Source organism: Mya arenaria, chromosome 12, assembly GCF_026914265.1.
Source record: "Mya arenaria isolate MELC-2E11 chromosome 12, ASM2691426v1".
Taxonomy (NCBI): Eukaryota; Metazoa; Mollusca; class Bivalvia; order Myida; family Myidae; genus Mya; species Mya arenaria.
The window spans coordinates 9,258,945-9,277,943 of record NC_069133.1 but is presented as its reverse complement, the minus strand read 5'-3'; the positions used below and the strand labels follow the sequence as shown (position 1 = coordinate 9,277,943).

General features: G+C 36.1%; 3 protein-coding genes across 4 annotated transcripts in view; 2 read left to right on the top strand and 1 right to left on the bottom strand.

Moving 5' to 3' along the window:
• Window positions 1-1,040: 1,040 nt before the first annotated feature.
• On the top strand, window positions 1,041-3,076 carry LOC128212551 (protein mono-ADP-ribosyltransferase PARP15-like). The gene is made up of 3 exons (XM_052918043.1): window positions 1,041-1,200; window positions 1,380-1,505; window positions 2,066-3,076. The coding sequence occupies exons 1-3, from the start codon at window positions 1,104-1,106 to the stop codon at window positions 2,239-2,241; spliced, it is 399 nt and encodes a 132-aa protein (XP_052774003.1). The 5' UTR covers window positions 1,041-1,103; the 3' UTR covers window positions 2,242-3,076.
• Window positions 3,077-9,165: 6,089 nt separating this feature from the next.
• On the top strand, window positions 9,166-15,717 carry LOC128210196 (uncharacterized). The gene is made up of 3 exons (XM_052914375.1): window positions 9,166-9,279; window positions 13,423-13,555; window positions 15,455-15,717. The coding sequence occupies exons 1-3, from the start codon at window positions 9,226-9,228 to the stop codon at window positions 15,652-15,654; spliced, it is 387 nt and encodes a 128-aa protein (XP_052770335.1). The 5' UTR covers window positions 9,166-9,225; the 3' UTR covers window positions 15,655-15,717.
• Window positions 15,718-15,995: 278 nt separating this feature from the next.
• The window catches only part of LOC128211217 (protein mono-ADP-ribosyltransferase PARP14-like), a 41,420-nt gene continuing 38,416 nt past the window's right edge, over window positions 15,996-18,999 (bottom strand). For both annotated transcript variants that reach the window (XM_052915747.1, XM_052915748.1), the window contains exon 31: window positions 15,996-18,708. In XM_052915747.1, the coding sequence (XP_052771707.1) occupies window positions 18,533-18,708 (176 nt within the window). In that variant the 3' untranslated portion in view covers window positions 15,996-18,532. The remainder of the gene's footprint in view (window positions 18,709-18,999) is intronic.

Below are 18,999 nucleotides of genomic sequence, written 5' to 3'. Positions count from 1 at the left end.
TCAATATTAGTCGTTTAATTTTCTTTGTACTTGTATTCAATTGAACTTTTTAAAAATAAAACGAAAGACGCAGAAGTCTCTAAAGTGGATATTATTTTATGAAACACTGACGAATCTTTTAAATCGTCATGAACGTTGTCTGATCTCAACGTCAAAACCGAAGTTGTACCCTGGATGACTTAAAACAAATGTCTATTTTTGAAGTTCTACAATAAACCAGCATTTTTTTTTCAAGCAACACTTTATACCTTTTGCAGATGAAACTAAGAAATACATAGCTTGAATGGTTTTTACAGTCAGTCCACGTATTTTTGTATAACACTTGTAGATATGAATAATAGTACATGCTCATAGCATTAAATTGTTTGAATTTAAATTTAATGCTTCCTTTTTTAATTCAGGTGAAGAACGGTCAATGTGCCAATAGTCCGGGACACAGATACGATAAAAATTCCATTAAAGTTGTCAAGGTAGGTTTATTTGCAGCGTAAATGGTGACACGAATAGTTGTTGAATTAAACGTTTATTGATTTTGGAAGAATAGCTGGAGGGTTTTACATATCTTTTCCGTCAAAAGCATTTTCAACAAATGCATTAATATACACAGACGATTTAATTCAGCTTTATATAATGATATCTGTTAGAAAAGCTGACATTATAGCGCAGTCACTACAGTTTGAGTTCACGATTGGGCTTCAATATCTTTGTAACTAATAGCGAGTAAATAATAAAGTAAATAGTATAAACTGCTTTTTACCCTAGCATTCTGGGATTGTTTATAACCAGCATGTTTTGGTCATTGTAATAAAGGAAATTCTAAAAAAGTATTGGAAATACTTGAGCGTACAAGGAAATGATTTATCCTGAAAATGCGAGAAAACCAATCTTCTTAGGTATGAATTTTATTTGCACCATATAGCTTAGGTAAAGATAGCTTCTGCGTGTCGTCTTTGAAACTATACATTGTATTATAAATACTTGCTTATTTAAATTTACTGTGTAAATGATGACAGATTGAACGCATACAAAACAAGGCTTTGTATCAACAATACCAAGCAAAGAAAAGCTTTCTGATTAAGCAAAAGCCAATCCTCCCACCAAATATGCCGTTAGAAAGAGAGCTATGGCATGGAACTAATGAGACTGCCATGGATATGATTATCTGTCATGGGTTTAACCGAAGTTATGCTGGTGATAATGGTAGGCTTTTTTAAGTACCTATCCATTTATTGTGTATGCTTTACTCGATGTTCTGATGTATTACCTTCTAATCTGATTGAAATTGATCTATTGCTGCATTAATGTTGATGACATGGGCTGTAACAAAGTCAAGTCACCATTGCCAAATTAATATAAACATGTTTTTCTTTTCTTTTAAGCCGGTAAACCGTGGTTCGGACAGGGCGTTTACTTTGCCAGTGATGCCTCGTATTCGGCTAGATCTTGGATGACCGGTGCAGGAATAGGGAAAAAAGGTTATGTGTTTTTGGTCAAAGCTTTAACGGGTAAGAATGTGCTGTTTTCAATATTGTTGAAAACAGCTTTTTCATGCGTTATGTTGTCGATACTCTCTATTTCTTTTTAAAATAATATATTCCATTACAAAGGACAAGAATAAACGCAAAATCTAATGTATAGTACAGCTGAATAGAAAATGAAATAGGAGTTTTCGAGTGTGCCCTTTGCAAGTGAACAGAAACATGAACAGACCTTTGATTGTGGCCTTTGCGAGTGAACTAGAGAAAACAGAAACATGAACCGTCGTTGATATACCCACTTGTCAGTCAATATGTTTCTTGGTCGAAGATAAAATCATTACTCTGTCAATATCAATGGTCGTCGTTTGAAACTTCATATACAACAGGCAACGTGTAGGGCATGCATGTTGAAAGATGAATTGAACTTGGATATACCTCCGTATACATTTAGCCCTTTAACAGCCGTTCTTTGTGTGTGTGTATATATATATGTGTGTGTGTGTGTGTGCGTGTGCGTGTGCGTGTGCGTGTGCGTGCGTGCGTGCGTGATTCACATGTACTCTAATGAATTAAATATATATTCGAAGGTCACTTGTGCCCAGGGAAGCAAGGCTTGCGGGTTCTTCAACCAGTAGATAAGGCAAAGGATCCGCTAGTTATGTACGACTGCGCAGTCGACAAGCTGGCTAACCCTATGGAGTTCGTGATATTTTCCGACACGCAGGCCTACCCAGCGTACCTTCTCACATTTTCAAGTGGATAATCATCGGATGTTGTTTCAGTAACCATAGTCAATAAATGGGAAACAACTTATTGAATGTAATACTAGTGTTGCACATGTTTTATTTCATTGTGTTTTGGACTTGAAACACTCTAGACGTGATTCTTAATGTCTGATTTATAAGTTGATGTAAAATTGTTCCGAATGTGTACTCTATGTACAGACCCATTTAAAATTATATTCAATTAAATAACTTGTTTACTCATTTTAATACTTTTGAATGAGCATGCTGTGATTTTTTAATCGGAATAAGTTTACTAGTTTATTCAAATTTAAAAAAAACCATATTTATATAAAGATTTTCGTATAGTATTGGTCGCCTAAAAATGCTGATAACGGTTATAAATCACATGTATTGTAGGTCATTTATGAATTTGTATTGTCTGTGAGTTATCAGTTTATGGACAATTGTTTCGAATTTGTACTTTAGGTTCAGACCTTTAAAACGTTATTCAATTTAATAACATGCTTACACATTTTTATACTTTTGAATGATTGCGCTGTGATGTTAATCAGAATAAGTTTATTAGTATATTCAAAAGTAAAAACATGTTTTCGTAAAGTGTTGGTCGCCCAAAAAAGCTGATAACGGTTGTTAGACACATGCAGTGTAAGTGATTCATGAGTATGTAATGTATGTGCATTTTCTCTACCATAACGTTACTCTTATAGTATGTATATTTTTAAAGTGCTTGTAATTAACCGATGTTTAAATCATAATGCATTATATAACAATGATATGTTTTGTTAATGTTGCAATGTATTTGTATAAATAATATGTTCTGTTGTTATCTGAAGATTACAAGCTTGAAAATCACTGGAACTGCTTTCACAATTTAGAATTTTAAGTTAATATAGCAGGATCATATAAGTTATAAAGCGAGTTGTAAATAACGAAGCCAGTTCGCTACCAATGTAAGCTCTCGACCTAAATTTTAAAATCAAAATAAAATAAATAAAGTTCTGATTCTGTCTGATACCAGTTCAGTATGACAAAAACGACAGCTGATTCCAGCCAATTAGTATAAGATTTTTTTTTATAATTTTCTTTTCAAAAAATAATGTTTATATATACATTGAATATGTCTGTGTATCTATGTGAGATTGTTTATAATCCGAGTTGTAAATTATATGCATGTTTATTGTTGCTTATAGTTTCACTTTCGGTGTATATCATCTAATGATCATTTTAAGTATTTGTTTAAGAGAATACTACCAATCAAAAAGAATGTGTTTAGTAGAAAAATATTATGTTGTGAAATATCATAAGATGAATTTATGTGTATGTATGTTTCAACCCACCCATTCGAATTCGACCCATTTTACGAGCATTTAAATTTATTTGTATAACTGCTGACGGACTATCCATAAATTTGTGTGTGTTCGAATCATATTTTGTCTAATCGGATGGCAGTATTTTTCAAATTTGCTGTTCATGTATTCTGGTCATTCGGCGTGATTATGATCAAGTGAATTGTAAGATTTAAATAGAGGCAGGACCAATAGCCAATATATTATCCCAACACTTATCTGGTTAAAGTATGAATTTATCGACTATATGAGCCGAGTGTCAGCGACATTCCAGGCTTTTCTTGGTATGTGCATAACAATAACCTTTTACCATAACATACTATTCGCGCATATAAGCTTAAAATTGTATGGCTGTATTGTAATCATGTTTTTTGCATTTGTAATCCATTGAGAGTTATATCACTGAAAGGGGATTTTTTTTTCGCATCTTGAAGTGGGAGAGAACCATGTACAGAAAACTTAAATTTAAATTTTAATTGCAAACACTATGCCTGCTCGAGATAATCAGTTATTTGCTGCAAACCTACACAAAGTTTCCCGTCTGGGTCAGTGTGTATGTGTGTGTGTGTGTGTGTGTGTACTTGCGTGCATGCGTGTATGGGTGTGTGTGCGTGCGTGTGTTAACGTTTGTGTCCCTCTTTTAGTGTCGTTTGCCTTGTACCTCTTAACCGGGTTTATATTTGAATAATTGGCTTGCTCCTTTGTTTTTCATCGAGTTATTTCAACCTACTATTTCAGAGCACATTTCGCTTTCCGTTTAAATTGCTATATCTTCTTTTAAGCTATATTGAATGCATGTTTAGAATCTGAGCAAATAACTTTGTTAAACCAAATTTTGTACTTCATTACGTTGATTCGATTTTTATTACATTTCCATCTGATGATTAAGTCTCTGCTGTGCATGTGTTGACCTTGGTAAGAATGAATAAATTCATCTCCATTCATTTAAACGTTTTTATCGTTAAGATATACATGTGCTATAGCATGTCGAGGAAAACGATGTATGTTCGTTGCATTATAATGGTTATTTAACTGATTGCCGAGCTACCAAACACCAAACAACTTGCTTGTGTCATTGGAATGAGGTGTCAGCTGAGCAACACCCAAAATCGATTTGGGAGGGAAGGGATGAGGAGTTTGGAAAAAAATAAAAACTGGTTTTATAGTACCTGTAACGTTTGTTACGTTTTGTAATATATTCTACTGGGAAAGAAAGAAGCAACACCGTCTTGGTCTCTATACCTTTATTAACAAATTATATGTACAGCGGCCAGTAACCAGAGAATCCTATAGCTCCGCCTACTAGGGGCTGTGCCTATTAAGAGAAATATTGCAGTAATGAAAAAAGACAAATATATACCTCTTATATTATTTCTGACCTTCAAAATGCACTTGAGGAAATACTATTGTTTCATTCTTCAACCAGCTTAAACAAAACGCACACACATTAAACTTCGATCGACTCAATGAACCAAGTTGAACATCCATTTTGCAAATAGTGAATTTTATAATGCTATTGTTACTTTATAAGGCAAGTTTTGAAACAGGTTCGGGTCTAACATGTAGATGAAAATGTCAAAGATTTAATTATCTGATTTTCCTGCGCCAATATTTAAAAGACAACTGATGCGATTTCTTGCTGGATATTATCGGAAATTCTGTAATAACTTTTCAGTTATTGCAGAACCTTAGATTACTTTATAAAACAAGGATCTATGTTCATTTGGAATGACAAATGTCAAAATGCTTTTGATAGAGTGAAACCCATAGTCCATACAACAGTTCTTTTGTCACCTAATTTTGACAAATCGGAATCGTTGGATGTAGATGTGAGTGGATTTGGTGCAGGTGCGGAATTGATACAAGGGGACAGCAACGTGGTTGAAGATCTTGGTTGTTATTTTCTAAGGGATTAAACTGACATCAATTAAATTACTCTACAATAGATAAAGAGTGTCTTGCTCTTGTTCTCCCTATTAATTTATTTTTTTAAATTTTATTCGACTTCTTAATGTTCACCAATTCTTGACTGCAGTAATCACGATACCCTCAGTTTCTTACACACATTGCAAAACAACAGCAAAGGTTGCTGTGATGGAATTAGGTGGTGTAGAAACATTATCTTGACATTAAATATAAAGGGATGATTGCGAGTGATTAGATTATGTACACTTTCTTAAATTCTAAGGCTAAGGTAAGCACTTCAGTTTAATTCCTGATGCACTACCCCGTTTATATTTCGTTCCTGCTTAATGAACATATGTTGATTTATGTTTTCATGCAAATGATATTAACGTCACAAGATATAATATTATTATTTTATGCGTTATTCCAGTTCTCCTTATCCATTGCTATAACATGTTTTTATAAAGAAAGTCTTAGTAAATAGAACCTTTTCTTTCTTGAAAAAATGAAGTGTTACATGTATATGTAATTTAGTACTTAATTAGTACTTTATTGTTTAATAATTTACTTTTTATTTTATTTTAGTTCATGTATGATGATTCGGAATAAAAAATATTCCTAAAGAATTTAAGAGAAAGCTTCTGAGAGAAAGTTCCTGAGGGTTTTTGAAGAATGTAATAGAAAATGTTCATATTGTATATAAAGGCAAATTCTCTCATTGAGTGTTTGAACAATTATAAAATATTGTATTTTCAAGAAATATTTCTATTTTCTCATTTATTTTTTCACATAGAGTACAAATCAATACATACATATTAAATTCTAATTAAGGCGTACGAACAATTTTGTGCATTTTTTTGTATCTGTAAGCACACAAGCACACACTTATTTTATACTACGTTATGTTAGAGTGCCGCCTTTATTGTCGTTTTCATCAAAACTAGTGGTTTAAAACTTTTCTTCATTTCGAGTCTTTTTTTTGTTTTCAATACCAAATTCTGCTTATTTTATTTGAAAGGTAGGTATGTGAGGGGTGATCCAGAATTAACGGGATTGAGGTAATTCCTTTTTTAATATAAGTGTGAGGGTAAAGAAATTCGTACAGTTGTATAAACAATCTTTACTGGATTATATCTGATAATTTCAAAACAATATAACAATAAATATTCATATTACGTTAATAAACATAATGTATACCAGCAACATGCGGGAACAGTGAACGTTCACAAATGACGTCGTCCGGCGTCGTGTAACAGGTGGTTTCATTAATCATTTTTCAATATAATCTCCCTTGACGGAAATGCATTTTTGATGCCTTGAGATCCATTGGTCAAACATGTCTTTATACCACTGAGTATCTAAATCCGAAACAACACGATACACTGCATGTGGCAGTTCAACAAAAGTATCAAATCTGGTACCCTTTAAGGCAGCCTTTACCACTGGGAATACACGAAAATCCATCGGAGCTAAGTCCGGAGTATAAGGAGGGTGTTCCACTGAATCGCAGCCAAATATATTTATCTCCAACCTGCTGGATTCTGCCGTATGAGCGGGGGCATTGCCCTGGTGTAACACTATATTATCCATGGTAACGTGGGGCCCCTTTATCAACGCACGTGGCAAATCTATGCGCAGAGCCTGAATACAGAAAACATCAATGTCTTGGAATAATTTTAAAATCTACTATCTATTTGACTACTTTCATATTGAGTGCCTATAATTATAATATTAAAATATTGTGTTATGATTTGTTTTAAATATTGACCATACCATTATTTAAGAAATATTTTTTATATTTTTAATTTTCAACGAACCTTTCCAATAGTAAGCAGCATTAACCGTCTGTCCAATCAGCACTGTGTGTTGTAGAATCATCCCATGGCTGTCGGCAAAGAAAATGTACATTTGCTTGCCTGTTGTTCTGGTAACTTTGGCCTTCTTAGGTGTCGGTGATCCCGGAGTCTTCCATTGACGAGACTGCTCCTTAGTCTCAGGATCAAACAGGTAAAACCAGGTCTCGTCACAGGTGATAATGTGGTTCAAGATAGCCTCCCCTTCCCGTCGATAACGTTGTAAAAACCTCCTGGAGGCATTAATCCGTTTTGTCCGGTGTTCATCTGTTAATAGGCGGGATATCAACCTTGCACTGACCTTTTTCATGTTCAGTTGTTCAGTAATAACTCTCTGGACTGTACCTAAACTATAACCAGTTATGTTACAAACATCTCGTATTGTTGTCCGCCTATCTCTGTATATGACGTCCTTTACAGATGCCACTAACGTTGCGTCTACGGAACTCTTACGACCACGCCCCTTTTCATCTTCCACAGACGATCTGCCGTCACAAAAGCGCCGATGCCAATCAAAAACCCGAGTCCTAGATATCTTCAGTCCTGCAGACGTCTTCTGTATCATTTCATAGGTTTTCGTCGGCGAATAACCAAGCTGACAGCAAAATGTAATGACAGCGCGAGTTTCTATCGGATTTTTTGTCGCCATAATTTTAAACAGGTAGTTATGCTTGAATTGCTGTTGTTTCTAAACGGAAACAACAATGACGTTGAAAATTTGTCAAATGACGTAAAATACGTTTAACGTTAGTCGTGCAATTTGGCGCTAAAATATCTCTCATTATTATGAAGAAAATGACTTCCACATTTTATGATATAAGTTGTTAAAGACAGCGTCCCCGGTATTACGTCACTTGGTTGCTATAGTGATTAATAATATGGAATAACATAGATCTGCAATAAAACTAATTTCATAAGTATCTTTGCCGTAGATAAAAGAGTGTATTCAGAATTTTTTATAAAAATATTTTGTAAAATAAAGGAAATATAGGGACAATCCCGTTTATTTTGGATCAACACTCGTAGTGTTAATATTTCAATACACTATAAAGTTATATAAGAATCCAACCCGTGTATTGAAACACCATTTTGTTATAACAGGTCAACGACCATCTGGTGTATCATTGTTTTGAAGCAACTGAGAAGTAATGGCTACATGCAGAAGCTCCAGAAATTGTACACAAAATCATACCTGTGTCACTACAAGTTAAACCTTTGATACAGGTTTCAAAATCGAAAAACTCGTCAATATTTATGCAAAAAGCTACAGAAACAAGCTCAGTAGCAAAACATTTAAACCAAAACTGAAACTACATGTAGTTTAGTTACAACACAAACGCACTTAATATATTATAAAACTAGCAACGTTCTTTAAACAAACGTAGCAACTGTTAATATATAAAATGTTGTCCCTGTGGTGGCTTTATGTTGTTGTTGTTTTGTAAATAAAATTGCCCAAGGAAACAAAGAGGACCAGACACATAACGGAACATGAGCCGGGACAGAAAGGGCCATATGTTGGGATAAAACAAACCACATGATGGACATAACGTACAATGCACACTATTGTCAGTACGGCATGTTGTTATATAGGGGGGGGGGGGGGGGCGTCATGGGAAATTCATCCATCGGCCCCAAATAGTATAAGCATTGTAAGGTTGTGCACAGACAGGATGTTACACAGGTAAGAGCTGCTCTGGTCTTTTGAAATGCGATTATATGGCATTTACTCGGTCGTATCCTAAAACTATGTTGACAATTTCAGATGACCTACGTGAATGCTTTAAAGTCCTTATCTCAGTGTTCTTATCAATGCCAAACCGGTACATTTAGAGATAATATGCTGTACGAAACGAAATAATATTTCACTTTATACTGGAATACAACAAAGCCAAATATGCGTGTATTAATTGTGTGTTATATATTTGCGCTTGCTATGGCAATTGCTCAGGTAGGCGATTTTTAAATCAAAGGAAACTATATAATATAATATCAGCATATATATATATATATTCAACAGTTGCTAAGCGTTTAGATAAGTAAGCAATTCACTACAAAAATTGTGGCATAGGTTAGTTATGTTTGCCTTTATGATAAAGACACTTTAATAAAATGTTGGTTTTAAAACAGAAAGCTAAAGCAAAATTGAAATAAAACGCTCGTCTATAAATCACGCATCAAATATACAGTAGGTTGGGCCCCAATATCTCGAAACTTCCTCTTAGCTTAACAGGCTTGAGTAGCTTATTTCAATTAGCCAAAATAGATACTTAAATTGATTTTTGATCAATGAAAAATTGTTAATTGTGATTATCATAAAGGTCATTCCTATCTTAAGTATAAAAAAACACTAAAAAAGTAAATATTACCCAAATTATTGAAAAACAAAAATAGTGAACATAGCTTAATCCTGTAATAAGGGACTTAAGCCAAGTAGACAAACATTCAAATATTAACCCTGTTTATAGGTACAAGGTAAGTGCCCCAAACGGCATCGGACGAGATACGTGGAAACACAACCACAAACACACCACAATTATCAATTAGCAAATGATCGATTAAATATTACACGTGCAACCACTAAATTAATCCACTCAACATTTGACCGAAGATAATCACTGTTTTGTCGCACAGCGTAAACGTGTACAATCTAGTTCACATTTATACCTGGATGCATACTTTAATGTTGTTGATGATATCGTAGTGATAGTTACTGCACCCATAACACGAGTAATTGAAATTTTATGAGGTAAATACTGTCGACAGAGGCGAAGCCGATACTCTTCCATTTTACCGAAAAAAACTGAATAATTTTATAGTATTCGATTATCATTGACATGAAATCAAGTCAAAATAGTATTGCTGCGATTTTTGCAACAATTGTTTGCTGATAAACAAAGCGCTTAGTTGATACAGACTTTTAAGTTAAATACTAACAGTAAATCCTGAATTCGTAGCGTATTGCCACTTTCGTATGTTCTAAATAAGCGAAGTATAATAATAAGTGTCCTTTAAGGTTGCAGTGCCAGTTATATATATCATAATTTACACATAAAAATCCAATATGGCGGGCCATTAGTAGCGTATTGTCAATTACACGAAGTCAGAGGGTTACAGTGCGGTATAGGATGATAATGCGGGCTGATCTTCGAAAATTTTGCCCTGGCATTTTTTCTATATTTTCTACTGACGAGAAAAAGAAACGCCTCATCGAAAAGTGGCGTTTATTTTGTTGCCAAGTTTACATTTATATGCAAACGTCCAAAATGTACATGTATTCTGACCAACAAATCCAACCAACCGAAACTCGCACGATTTTATTCAGCCAATTGTTAAATTCACGTACCTGCTCACGATTTCCTCGTGCACTCCGTGCGTTTTAACCATGTGGTTTTATCAAGAAAATTCTACACCGATACATGTGCTAGTCGACATACAACCATATATCCGTGTCTTTTTTGACAATTACCCAGTTTCTGATGATGCCGAAGTTAAATAGTGAAGAGAGAGCCAGGGTTTTGGCAATGCTTGAATGTGGGCGAACGCAAGAACAAATCGCTAGACGTTTTAACGTCTCTCGTTCGACAATATTACGTCTCATTCGACTTGTCAGAGACACGGGAACGTTTGCCGATAGGCCACGTTCAGGCAGACCCCGTGCAACGTCAGTACGGCAGGATAATTACGTACGTCAACGCCATCTACGTGACAGATTTGTGACTGCTGAATCAACGTCACGCGTAGTAGTAGGTAACCATGGACGCGACGTCATGAACGCTACGCTAACAATTGCGTTCTGCAGCACAACCGTTACGGTGGGGCGGAGTTATGGTCTGGGCAGCTATCAACCATAGATTTAAGTCCCAACTCGTCGTTTGCCAAGGTAACCTCACAGCCAGGTGTTACATTGACCAGATATTACGTCCTGTAGTTGTCCCTATGCTTCGCCAACGTCAGGGCCTGGTATTCCAGCAAGACAACGCGCGACCCCAAGCAGCACGTGTCACCATGAACTTTTTACAGGCCAATAACATTGCCGTCTTGCCTTGGCCGGCGTGTTCACCAGCCTGCAATCCGATTGAACACGCCTGGGATTACCTTGGACGACGGTTACGTCAACGTCAACGTCAGCCTGCCAACGTCCAGGAACTTACAGCAGCGCTCCATCAGGAGTGGGCCAGAATGCCTCGGTATTTGCTACGTAACTTGTGCGGTTCGATGGCACGTCGTCTTGCTGCTGTAATTGCCAGTAGAGGAAGTCACACGCGCTACTAAGCATGTCAGTGAATTTGCTCTGACCATACATTGAATTTTCAATATTTTAAGCATAATGTGACCATGAAATGCTGTATAATCAATCATCGATTCTCTTAAATGATAAATATTGTAAATGCCACCGTTCTTTTCTAATTTTTAATCATACACAATAAAATATAGTACAAACAGTTTGAATGAGGTGTTTCTTTTTCTCATAAGCATAATTTAAGTCATCCCGGTATGTTTCATGTGATACTTTTAATACTGCCCTCGCGTTTAGTCTAGGCGCAGTAGGCGCTAACCTTATTAATATAATTTAAATATAGTTGAACTTCCGTCTTTGAAGGCGCTAAGCATTTCGCAGACGCACTAATATAATCGAAGCACCTCGGCCGTTTTCTTCTGAAATAATCTTGGATGAATATGGACGGTTTAAAATTTCAGAATTCTTTAGATTTCACTTCTTTGCAAGTAGATCACGTAGTAATTTCGTTTTAGTAGTTAAGTATAAGGACTTTGCTCTTAGTAATCTTATAATTTATTAATTAATGTACTTCACTGGAAATCATTCTGAAGTTGGTAATTAACAATGAATTAATATATGTATTATCTATTTTACCAACGTCGTCGCTCGTCGTATAGAGAATAAAACACCATTCGGAAGTGCTTACTCATTGTTACATTGTTGCCTTATTTCATTTACTTGACACATGACAGTAAATCAAAGCATGGTTTTATACCATCTCAGACAATTGGCTACCTTCCATAATTATAGGTTTGGAGGCTGAATGGTTTGTGCTTTAAGAAACACGCCGAACATGCTGGAACTACTTGTACTTGATCTAGTTGTTATTGTTAACATTTTTAACGCATTGTTTGTCTGCGTACACCGGATATTGTCATTTTACCGAATACACAGTGACTCCGTTCAACCATTTTTATGTTTTTTAGAAGAAACGTAACTTTCTTTCTTACGTTGATTCATGTTTAATCCACAAGCGGAGCTTTCTCCCCATGTATGGTTTTTGGGTCGTGAAGGACTAGAAATCAGTGAAATCTGGCATGCAAATTGGTTAATTGACTATAGAATATATAGGAAAATTACCTATAGCGGAGATGGCCGAGGTGTGCCGACTGTCGCAGACGTAACCGGTGTAACAATCGCTGTTCTATTTATGTTACAATAAACTGCTGTTTCTTCTGACCTTGACATCATCCTAGATGTTTCACAAACTATTCGTTTGATATGTGAACATACATATCAGACCCCATATAGGTCATATAATCCTCATAACAGACCCCATGGAGATAATATAAACCTCATATCAGACCCCATGAAACCATATAGTGTTAACCCTAGAAACATTAACGGCTAGTGACTCGGTCGACATTAACTTTCTCGGATTAATATTATATGCTGGCCATTCAACGGATCTGATAATTATATAGAACTATGTTGCCGAGATTACCTAACAATAAGTACCGTGCGTATATTGAAATAACGTTGTAATTTTGCATGACATATGCCTTTTTAGTTTTTAGTTAAATTTTGAATTTGATAGTTAATACATACACTAAAACAATACAAGATACAATAATCTTTATTTAAAGTCGGGTATATCTTATCAAGAAACATTAGCTCAATGAGTTATTTTCCGACATGAATAACAAACATACATAACATATAAAAACATAACAATGAATGTGTGACCTGGAAATGAAAGCATTTAGTTTTAGGTACAAATATTGGAACAAGTATTTACAGTACAAAACACTCCCCAATTCTGCACAAAGCGAATAATGATATTTTATCCAACTTCTTTAAACTTGTCTACAGGCGACTGTGTGTAAGCTGAAGAGCGAATGTGCGAGCAGCCAATGTTGTTACATCAAGCCAGAGTTTGAGGTGGTGAGCAAGAAACGCCAGTCCATCCTGCCGTTGCAGCCTATATCCACACATAGTGACACGGGTATGTAGACTCAAACTAGTCATCCTGCCGCTGCAGCCTATATCCACACATAGTGACACGGGTATGTAGACTCAAACTAGTCACCCTACCGCTGCAGCTTATATCTGATACGGATATGTAGCGTATATCCACTAACAGGGATACTGGTATGTAGAGAGCCTAAATCCACACACGTAGTTTGGATATGAACACAGAGTGACACGTATATGTATATTCGCTGCAGCATACCCAAGAAGGGGGGCGGCGGTAAGGTAGACTATTCATGCCTATATCCATGCAGTGACACGAGTAGGTAGTTTATATCAACAAACATGGACACGGGTAGGTATTCTATATCCACACAATGGTTTGCGTAGGTAGACTCGCTCCACACGTAGTGGCAACTGTAGGTTTAATATGTCCTCACACATGATCACGGGTAGGTAGCCTATATTCACACAGTGGTTTTCATAGGAAGACTCGCTGCAGCCTATATCTACACGTATTGACACGTATAGGTTGTCTATGTCAACACACATGTACACTGGTAGGTAGCCTATATTAACCAAGTGTTTTGCATAGAAAGACTCGCTGCAGCCTATATCCACACGTAGCGACACGTATAGGTTGTCTGTGCCAACACACATGAACACGGGTAGGTAGCCTATATTCACACAGTGGTTTTCATAAGAAGACTCGCTACAGCCTATATCCACACGCAGTGAAAGTAGAGGTTGTCTCTGTCAACACACATGGACGCTGGTCGGTAGCATATATTCACACAGTGGTTTGCATAAGTAGACTCGCTGCAGCCTATATCCACACGGAGTGAAACGTAGAGGTTGTCTCTGTCAACACACATGGACACGGGTAGGTAGCCTATATTCACATAGTAGTTTGCGTAGATAGACTCGCTGTAGCCTATATCCACACGCAGTGAAACGCAAAGGTTGTCTCTGTCAACACACATGGACACGGGTCGGTAGCCTATATCCACATAGTGGTTTGCGTAGATAGACTCGCTGCAGCCTATATCCACACGCAGGGATACGTATAGGTTGGCTATATCAACACACATGGACACGGGTCGGTAGCCTATATCCACATAGTGGTTTGCGTAGATAGACTCGCTGCAGCCTATATCCACACGCAGGGATACGTATAGGTTGGCTATATCAACACACATGGACACTGGTCGGTAGCCTATATCCACATAGTGGTTTGCGTAGATAGACGCGCTGCAGCCTATATCCACACGCAGGGATAGGTATAGGTTGGCTATGTCAACACACATGGACACTGGTCGGTAGCCTATATCCACACGCAGTGAAACGCAAAGGTTGTCTCTGTCAACACACATGGACACTGGTCGGTAGCCTATATCCACATAGTGGTTTGCGTAGGTAGACTCGCTGCAGCCAAAACAACACGCAATGATACGTATAGGTTGTGTATGTCAACACCATGAACACGGGTAGGTAGCCTATATCCACAAAGTGATATGCATAGGAAGACTCGCTGCAGCATATATCCACACGCAGGGAAACGTATAAGTTGTATATGTCAACGCACATTATCACGGGTAGGTAGCCTATATCCACATGCAGTGACACGTTTAGGTTGTTTAAGTCAACACACATGGACACTGGTAGGTAGCCTATATTCACACTTCTAATGCCGCCAATAGTCTGCCGTCAAACGAAGCGAATGACTGCTATTTGTATGGAGTACCCGAACATCTACAGACTTTGACAGTGGAATTTGGACAAAAGCATCACAAATTGTTCATGATCAGTGGATATGTTCGGTCGCATTTCCCCTGTTTGATCAATACACATTTAGATGCAATTACTTAGTAAAGCTGTCTGTATATTTTCTACTTGTATTGACCATGTATTGTTTATACATGTTTACTTGAAGGTGTATGTGAAAACTACAAGCTTGAAGGAGTGCCTTGTTGGCCTTTGGAGACTATGAACGGCCACTGCGGCTGCACACCCGGAACTTCTTGCCAGTTTGTCCCCGAACCAACCCTTCCGGCGCCAACCTTAGTCGCCATCATCCAGAGAAGCATCTATATGCCAGGACCTGGGTCCTACCAGTGTGTCACTAAAGTGTAATGTGTGTGCGTTTTGTTTTAGCTGGTTGAAAAATAAAAAAGTATTCCTTTATGTGCATTTAAATTAAACATGAAAATCATATATAAAATAAGAAGGATGTTTTTCATTTTTATACAACAAATCATTACTCTTTTATTCAAAACTCCTGCCCTCCTTAATCGATTAAGGGTGTTGCCTGGCTAATACCTGGATTTCAATGACACAATCAAGCTGTTTGGTGTTTGGTATCTTAACAACCAGTTTGATTACCATTATAATGCAACGGACGTACATCCTACTCGATGCAAAGTCGACATGCTATGGCGCATGCATATTTTAACGATGAAAAAATCGACATAAAATGAATGGAGATGAATTTATTCATTCTTACTAAGGTGCACATCAGAGATTTAATCATCAGATGGAAATGAAATGGAAATTCAATCAACGTAATGAAGAACAAAGTTTGATTTAACAAAGTAATTTGCTCAGATAGTAAACATGCGTTCAATATAATTAAAAAGTAAACATAACAATTTAAACGGATAGCAAAATGTGCTCTAACATAGTAGGTTTGAAAAATTTAATGAAAACAAACAGGACCAAGCAAATAAATCAAACATAAACCCCGTTTAGAGGTACAAGACAAGGGTGAAAACAACACTGAACTAGAGAGGCAAACGTACATACGTAACACACACACTCACAGACCCAGACAGGAAACCTTGATCCTCGTCGAATGTTTCAGAAAGTGTTGTAGGTTTGAAGCAAATAACTGATTATCTCGAGCAGAAATAGTGTTGACTTTAACATAAGGCCATGCCATGTGTCGATTTTATGTTAAGCGTCATCGCGCACGGTTTTTGACTTTAAATCGCCAAAATATAGTAAACACAAAACAAAACAGAGCCAAAAATTACAGATTTAAGTACCTTATTATGAAAGAACACGGAATATATTTAAAAAAAGAAAAGGAATGATCCGAAATACCTGGAAAAAGAACGAAGCCGTGTGTTTAAAATTAAATGCTAAACTTAAGTTTGATGTACATGGTTCTCGCCCACTTATTGCTTCAAGATGCGAAAACAAAATGCCCCTTTCAGTCACATTACACTCAATGGATTACAAATGCGAAAAACACAATTACAATACAGCCATACAATGTAAAACTAATATGAGCGAACAGCATATAATGGTTAAAGGTTAGGATTATGCATTTACCAAAACAAAGCCTGGAATATCGCAGACACTCAGCTCCAGATAAGTGTTGGGATAAAATGTTGTCTACTGATCCTGCCTCTGTTTAAATCTTTCAATTCACTCAACGCCAAATCACCAAAATTTATGTACAACAAATTTGATAAATAGTATTATCCGATTGGACAAAGCATACAGACCACACAGACAAGTAAGTATAGTCCACTAGCAGTTATAGGAATACATTAAATGCTCGGAAAATGGGTCAAACTGGATTGCGTGGGTTAGTACACACAAGAAAAATCAATTAATGATAAATCACAACATAATAGTTTAATACGTGAAAACACAATCAATTCTTAAACATAAAAGTAAACAATTATTAAATGATAGTGTTCTCTTAAAGCTGCACTCTCACAGATTGATCGTTTTGACAACTCTATTTTTTGTCTTGGAATTAACCTTTGGGTAAATATCTGGAAACCAGTGATATAGGCTGGTTGTAAAACAACAGATCACAGTTTTTCATATTTACGTTAGAAAGTTTTGTAGCTAAAGAAGTTACAAACGTTTGCCAGCAGTCTTATTTAACAAGTTCTTAGACAGGTACACAAAAATGGTTCATTCCAAGACATAAAATGTCAAAACGGCCCATCTATAAGGGTGCAGTTTTAAACATGAATTTGAAAAAAAATAATTAGATGATATCCACCCAAAAGTGAAACAAAAAAAACAAAAACATGTATAGAATTTACAACTCTGATAATAATCTTTAAATAATTACACAGACATATTCAATGTATACATACACATTATCTTACCTAAGAAAATTATAAAATTATTCTAACACTGAATTATGCAGGAACGCAACACGCTCAGCATCCATTGGATTGATTCTGCTGTCGTTTTTGGCATAGAAATAGTCAACTGTCAACTTGTAAGAAGAAAAACTTTTTATCAGACAGAGGCAAAACTTTATCTGATTTCGATTTTAAAAAGGTCGAGAGCGTACATTGGTAGCGTACTGGCTTCATGCTTCACAACTAGCCTTATAATTTATATGATCCTGCTAAATTAACTTCAAATTCTAAACTGGTGAAAACAGTACCAGTGTTTTTCAAGCTTGTAATCTACAAATGACAACACAAAAAAATATATTCGTTATACAAATACGTTACAACAATAACAAAACATCTCATTGTAATACAATGCATTATGATTTTAACACCGGTTAATTACAATCATTTTAAAAATATACATATTATAAGAGTAACGTTATGATAGAGAAAATACACATACATTACATACTCATGAATCACTTACACTTTATGTGCCTTACAACCGTAATACGCATTGTTGGGCGACCAACACTTAACGAACATATGTTTTTGCTTTTAAAAAAATATTTGTATACTTATTCTAATAACATCACAGCATAATCATTCAAAAGTATAAAAATGTTTTAGCGTGTTATTTTATTGAAATACATTTTAAGGTGACTGGACATAAAGTTCACATTCAAAACAATTGTCCATGAAGTGATGAAACATCCTTATAGAATTACATCGACAGGGTCCCTTGTCCAAAACACAATTTATAAAAAAGTGCGCAATGGTCACATCAGTATTATATTCAATAATTCCACATTTCACGACTATCACTGGCAATTGAAACGTTTCAAAGGCAAAACAACATCCGATGACTATCCACTTGAAAAGGTGAGAATGTACGCTGGGTAGGCCTGTGTGTCGGAAAATATCACGAACTCCATAGGGTTAGCCAGTTTGTCGACTGCACAGTCGTACAAAACTAGCGGATCCTTTGCCTTATCTACTGGTTCAAGAACCCGCATGCCTGGTTTCCCTGGGCACAAGTGACCTTCGAATGTATATTTAATTCATTAGAGTACATGTAAATCACATAAATGTGTTAATAACCTATATATTTATATTAAACCTGAAAGTTAAATTGCCATAACTGTCAATTTATATTATAAATAAACGGCGGTTAAAAAGCTAAATGTATACGAAGTTTAATAACCAAGTGAAATAATTTCTCAACAAACATGCCCTACACATTGCCAACGGTACATGAAGTTCCAAACGCCGACCATTGATATTGCCAGAGTAACGATTATTTCTTCGACCAAGAAACATATTGACTGACAAG

What these genes read in the sequence shown, in the direction of transcription:
- LOC128212551 (XM_052918043.1), top strand. Translation starts at nt 1,104, where the DNA reads ATGCCGTTAGAAAGAGAGCTATGGCATGGAACTAATGAGACTGCCATG. An exon ending in AAGTTATGCTGGTGATAATG is followed by an intron (nt 1,201 to 1,379) that starts GTAGGCTTTTTT and finishes TTTTCTTTTAAG; the next exon opens with CCGGTAAACCGTGGTTCGGA. An exon ending in TTTGGTCAAAGCTTTAACGG is followed by an intron (nt 1,506 to 2,065) that starts GTAAGAATGTGC and finishes ATATATTCGAAG; the next exon opens with GTCACTTGTGCCCAGGGAAG.
- LOC128210196 (XM_052914375.1), top strand. Translation starts at nt 9,226, where the DNA reads ATGCGTGTATTAATTGTGTGTTATATATTTGCGCTTGCTATGGCAATT. An exon ending in TTGCTATGGCAATTGCTCAG is followed by an intron (nt 9,280 to 13,422) that starts GTAGGCGATTTT and finishes ACTTGTCTACAG; the next exon opens with GCGACTGTGTGTAAGCTGAA. An exon ending in ATCCACACATAGTGACACGG is followed by an intron (nt 13,556 to 15,454) that starts GTATGTAGACTC and finishes GTTTACTTGAAG; the next exon opens with GTGTATGTGAAAACTACAAG.